The sequence below is a fragment of the Plectropomus leopardus genome, chromosome 18, assembly GCF_008729295.1.
Source record: "Plectropomus leopardus isolate mb chromosome 18, YSFRI_Pleo_2.0, whole genome shotgun sequence".
Taxonomy (NCBI): Eukaryota; Metazoa; Chordata; class Actinopteri; order Perciformes; family Serranidae; genus Plectropomus; species Plectropomus leopardus.
The window spans coordinates 7,912,061-7,918,332 of NC_056480.1; the positions used below are offsets into that span (position 1 = coordinate 7,912,061).

The 6,272-nt window shown below is 35.3% G+C and overlaps 2 protein-coding genes across 2 annotated transcripts; both read left to right on the plus strand.

The window, feature by feature from the left end:
• The first annotated feature begins 409 nt into the window (after positions 1 to 409).
• On the plus strand, positions 410 to 2,631 carry LOC121957462 (sperm acrosome membrane-associated protein 4-like). Its single transcript, XM_042506037.1, has 3 exons — positions 410 to 530; positions 1,608 to 1,718; positions 2,411 to 2,631. The coding sequence occupies exons 1-3, from the start codon at positions 479 to 481 to the stop codon at positions 2,629 to 2,631; spliced, it is 384 nt and encodes a 127-aa protein (XP_042361971.1). The 5' UTR covers positions 410 to 478.
• A 403-nt stretch (positions 2,632 to 3,034) lies between these two features.
• LOC121958306 (protein Bouncer-like) lies at positions 3,035 to 5,970 on the plus strand. The gene is made up of 3 exons (XM_042507204.1): positions 3,035 to 3,217; positions 4,491 to 4,601; positions 5,460 to 5,970. The coding sequence occupies exons 1-3, from the start codon at positions 3,163 to 3,165 to the stop codon at positions 5,681 to 5,683; spliced, it is 390 nt and encodes a 129-aa protein (XP_042363138.1). The 5' UTR covers positions 3,035 to 3,162; the 3' UTR covers positions 5,684 to 5,970.
• The last annotated feature ends 302 nt before the right edge of the window (positions 5,971 to 6,272 follow it).

Here is a 6,272-nt window from a genome sequence, read left to right on the forward strand (position 1 = left end):
TTTGTTGAGGTATTGACTGAAGCTTTGTTCTCTATTGCAGTCTGAAGCTTTTGAAAATGAATGTGATCGTCTGAAGTTCACAAAGGTTCAAAAACACACAAACGTGCACATAAATTCGTACACACACACACACACACAACACACACACACACAAAGGCAGGAATGAGACTCCTTTTCTCTTTGTTTGGCTTTTTAATAGACTTGGCTCTCATCAAACAGCCCTCAATATTTTAGAGAATATGCCAGTGGTTTACTTATGAAAATGAATGTCAATATTATTCTATTTTCTAGATTCTATTTATTGACACACCTTTGACATAAAAAGCAGATGTTGAGCTGATGACACTCATTTGATTCCCACCTCAGACACTCACCTGGGCTGCTGGATCACTGAACTCTTTGACCGTTGCTGTTGCATTGAGATCTTTCTAATTGATTACTTTTTGATTAAACGTACATTTTTAAGTGTAAAAGCAAGATGGTAAAGTTAATTTGGGTCTGCGCAGCATTGATGGCCATGTTCGTTACAGGTAAGAGTACCACACAGGAGGCATATTTGTTTATTTTATGTTTACAAAGAGGAAAATTATCTCCAAATTCTACTTTAATGTAATCACTTTTAAATTGATATATGTGAATAAAATCAGAGCTGACAACTTTGAATGATTTTTGTTTTAAAAAAAGGATAGACATTTAACCTTGATGATCAAAAAGCAGACAAAATTATTTAGATGAATTTCATTTAAAAATAATGTTATTGAGATATTAATAATGTACTTTTAATTTGTTGATACTTTCTTTACTAAAAAACAAAACATGAAACCGACATTTTTCTTTCTGTTTATATATCCTGTTTTGTTGACAGATTTGAGTTTTACTTAGAAGGACACTTTCTAGGCTGCAGAGGTTATATATCAACTTTTACCCAAAGCTTATCAAAGCTGTAACTCCAACTGAGGACACCAAGGTCATTTAGGGGTTAAACCCTTTGAAACCTGAGCAAATGAGGCAGTGAACAATGATAGAAGAAATTACCCAAAATTAGCAAGAAATTAGTAAAAAGTATAGAAAATTACATGAAAGTTTGTTATACAAATAAATAAATAAATCATAAGAGGAAGGTTAAAAAAACAAGGAAATGACCTGGATAATTTTAAATATGTTTGTTATAATTGTGCCCCAAAAATACATTTAAGAAACTCAACATAAATGTTCAGTTTTAAAAAGTTCTGAAGTCTTTGCAAGAAATAATCACTCTTAACTATAGGCAAAATTCATGAAATCATGAGTAGGATTAAACGTGACAAATAGATTATCCATATAAAGCAATAACTTTTTTTTAAAACCAAATTATAGGAGTATATATATCTCAAAAGTATAAATATTATTATTAAAAAAACTCACATGCAAAAAATGATATTTCTGATTATGATGACAACTATGATGAGAAATCAAAATTATGACAATTATTATTTTGACATCATCTTCTGTATAGAAATTATACAGAAGATGATGTCATCAACACTGTGTTTATGTTGGTTTCATGACAGTTTGGAGTTTCGTCACTGTGGCTTTTTGACTTATGTTCCTCTTTTGTGCACTCACAGGTGAATCTCTGACCTGTCGCACCTGCAAATTGAGCATTGCGGATAAATGTCTGTACAGCGGCGTTGTGACCTGTAGTGACACTCAGCCCAACTGCTTCTGGGGAAAACTGGGTGAGTCAGTGATCATCTGTTGTCCTCTTAAGTCCATAACAACAGATGGGAGTATGCCTGCTGATGACTTTTTACACAGTTACCACAAACTGTTAGAGGATAAAGCCTGTGTAGAGGTGTGGTGACAATGATTTTTTGGCTCTCTATAGATAGACACGTGTAAATTTTTTTTTTTTTTTTTTTTTTTTTTTAATGTTTTAGATCATTTAAGGGCTAATTTACCACAAATATCATACACTTTACATTAGTATAGTAAGAGCTTTTGTTTAAAAATATGTTTTTTTGGAAACGTTATTTTATTCAACGCATGAGTTTACGTGCAAGTCAAAGGCTCCGACAACCACTTAATACAAATTTGGAAAGCACTAGAGTGCTCCAGGGATGACACTTTTCTGAAGATATAGGTTTGCCCTGGTTCCCTCGTCAAAAAGACTATGAGATTCTTCCACTGGAATTGGAATTTGGATCATTGCAGAAAGAAGTGCTAAAATGCTAACTCATTTCTGGGTTTTACTTTATACTTTAATACATTAAGTCCATTTTACTGTTACTTTCAAGTGCATTACTTTCAGGTATTTCTGCATTTTTACTTAAGCACGCGATCTTTATATATATATTAGACACAGAGTCAAAATGTATCAGTACTTTTTTATTCCCTAACAGCACCCTCTGATCTCCTTGTCCTCCTTCAGCGCTCAACATCAGTCATATTATGACCCTGCAGACTCGGGGCTGCATGGCCTCGTCTCTCTGCAACAAGACCGAAATGGGAGCCCTCCTGACTGCCGGATACACCTTCACCACGACCTGCTGCAGCACCGACTGCTGTAATGGAGCCACGTCCATTCAGCTCCCCGTCACTGCTGCTTTGGGCGTCACCCTGATGGCTGTTTGGAACAACTGTATCCTATGAAAGAAACAAAAAAGATCATATTAATGTCTGGGTGTTGTCTTTGTACACAAGCAGTAAAAAACAGACTTGTACTCTGCGATGCTCTCATTGTTGTAACCTCTCTGCTTGTAAAACAGAAGGGAATAAAGACACAGTATGAAAGATTAAAAACAAGTTGTGCTGTCTCATGAATATTTAAAAAGGTATGCATCTTTAGCTACCACTAAAGAAACTTTTAACTGCATAAAACCCTGTTCACAACAAAAGACGTGTTAAAAGTTGTTTGGGCTCAAATGTAGTGACTGTTACTTTTTTCCTCCAGGCTGTAAATGTTTCAGCTGTGTTTTTTTCAGTAATGACCACAGACTTCAACTTCACTGAGCTGGAACACAAAACTTGTTGAACCTCATTCTTGCACATTCCTTCCTCGTTGAAGGACATGAAAAGTTGCAAAGAAAACTTGTCATTACTTTGTTGCAAGCGCACTTGACTGACAAGTATTTAAACCTTTAATTACACATTTTTTAAAAACCGGAATCCATTGACTTGAAAATGATGGACGGAGTTTGGAAACCAGTGATTATCTTGAGTGTCTTCATCGCAGCAGGTAAGTTGAGAATATTACATAATGCCCTGTGGGCAAAATAGTACCTATTAGTAGACCCACACTTAAAGCTAATGAGTTCAACTTATTTTTTTTTTTACTTTACTAATTATTGTTATTGAATTAAAATGTCTTTAATATTATTTTTTTAATATTTAAACTTTTTTTTTATCTGATGCAGTGAAAATAAATGGCTTATGCAAGCAGCACGTTAGTACTATTGGCTCATTACGGTTAAAAACAAAGATAAATATGAGTTATTATTAGTTATTATGACGTCTCTATTAAAGTTTTGTCACAACCCAGCAGCCCACCAATGTTGTTAGACATTTGGTTGAATTTAGGTTGTAATGTTGGAAGACCAAAGTCCAGTGCCAACCTTAATTTGATGTAGAGTACTGACAACAGATGGCATTGATATTTTGTCTCTTTTAATTTGTATTAAGTAACTAAAAAACAACATCTTCCAATTGTCTCATACAAATGTCAACTTTACACAAAATAACGATACTCTTGGGGTATAAAGAACAAAACCCAACACCTGCAAAATGTTATAATGTTCACATCCACTCAACTCGAAATTCTAAAATTGTTAGGCATTTAAAATATTGTCAACAGGATTTTAATTCCAGCTGTAATGAAATGTAATTTGTCTAATGAAAAAGTCCAACATCATCTGGACGTCCAGTCCCAAGTACCTGATCCAGCTCTATTGCCACAGATCTATCAGGGTGTTCCTGTTTATGGTGTAATTGATATAGACAGTATGGGTATATGGGTATAGTAGTATGGGGCCACAACGTATTTCAAGGCAAAGTAAATTGTCTAGAGAGTATTTTGTTTCTCTAAATTTACCTCTTTAAAAAGGGTGTTGTGGAGTTGCAGTAAAGAAAGAGAAAATAAATTAAAAAACAACGGGCCAAGTATAGAGCCATGGGGAACTCAATCAGGTTTTGCTTTGGGTAAACCATTTTAAAACTCATCCCAGTGATTGATGTTTTATCACAAAAAAGATTGATCAGGAGGAGTTGTACCTTTAAAGGAGTAGATTGAAATATAGCTAAAAGATCCAAAAACAAGCACCTCTAAAAACTTTCAGTTTTTTCATTAAACAAAAGATATACAACACAGAGGTACTGGAGAAATTAGACACTAGCACTGATTATACCTGATACTATTGTACTCTGAGATGATAAGAAACTTGAAAACTATGTTGTAAAGTGAGTTGCTGTGAATCTGATTATGACATATTTTTTTATTTCTTTCCACTGAACAGCACAATGCCTGAACTGTCGTCAGTGCCCTATCAGTCTAATAGACACCTGTCTGTTCGGCAGTGAAGTCACATGTAGTAATGCGAATGAGAGTTGCTACCGTGGACAAGCACGTAAGTAAACCTCTGCAATATTCAAAATAACCTAGATAAGTTTCATGATTTTGTATATTTTCCATACAGTATTGTTTATAATTCTATCAAGATTTACCCCCTTTTTTGTCATATAATACTAATTTACATGGTAAACAGTTGCTTTAAGGTTACATAACCAAAAGCATACACCAAAAAATGTCTTTAAGTAATGTTTACTACGTTACCGACATTTCTTTACCAACAACTTTTTCCATAGAGGGTGTCGTTGTTTCTTAAGTAGCAATGATGTGTAGTTGATGAAGGAACCGCCGCTGACACCGACTTGGTTGCATAAGAATTAATTTATTACAACAAAGTTCAGCATCCACCAGGCACCATGGTCTGCCTAGGAGAAGATTCGGGACCAATGTGAATCTCTTCCTTACAACTCATGCATGTCTCTTATATAGGTACAAGCATCTACACATTCATCAGTGAACATTCCTCACCTATTGTATTTTAATCACAAAAATAACCCCCAAGGGCCACAGTCCATGTCATGTAAGCCTAGTATCAATATTCTACTCATCTGACTCCGAGACGTAATTATTCCTAGACCTCTGACCTCAAAATAAGACCCATACAACAGAGCATAATACACCTCAAGGGTTAAACTTTTAATGAGTCACTAAAAGAGGCCTGTGATTATTTGCTCATTAACAGATCTGAGAAAATGTTGATGTAACTACAAACAAACGGGATTTTTTCAGCAGCGGTTGCTATAGCAATGGAATGTTCATCTTATAATTTAGAACTCAGTTTGATTTACAAATTAAATTCCTTTAATTTTATTTTTTAGTTGTGCTGACAACCCTTTTCTGTTTCCAATCCTCCCAGAGTTCAATGCGACAGAATCAGTCACCCTGCACATCCGCGGCTGCCTCAGCTCACGTCTGTGTGGAACGACAATAAACAGCAGCCTTCTGGGTGCCGATTTCACCAGCAGTTTCCAGTGTTGCACAACAGATCTGTGTAATGGAGCCGCTTCTGTCCAGCGCCCTCTGATTTTGGCCCTCTGTGCTGCCATCCTCTCAGCTCTGAGGGGTTTGTGGGAGTTGTAGTTTTACATAATCGCCCTCTGTTCCCACAGTTCTCCGAGTAGATCTGTTTATTGTTTTTACTTACTCTGTCATGAAGGAATTAGTATAAATCAGAATCAGCCGCTTACTGTGATTTTTCCTTTTATCGTGTAATGAAGAGATAATTCTATAAAACAGAGGGGTTTTTTTTCACTTAATTTTTTATTGTTGATTTCTACATCCATATATTTGCATATACAAACCTTACGTGTACAACCCACATTCAAAACAATACAAAAATATGAAATACATGTTTAGGAGTCACATCACCAGAATCTATATCTGTTGTTTCTGTCTGTTGTCTTTGTTGATGTTTTTGGCTTTGAATAGTGTCCATTTCTCCCACTTTTCTTCCATCTGTGCTTGTTGTAGTCTCGGGCGATGTCAGTCTTTCCATTGTGTGGATTTCTTCTACAATCTCAATCCACTGGTCCTGACTGTTAGGGTCCATATAAAACAGAGTTTTAGGGCCACATTGAGGACAATCTGTTTTTTTGAGACTTTGAGAATAAAGTTGTAATATTTTGAGAAAAAAAGTAAAAATACTATGAGAAAAAGTCGTAATTTTATG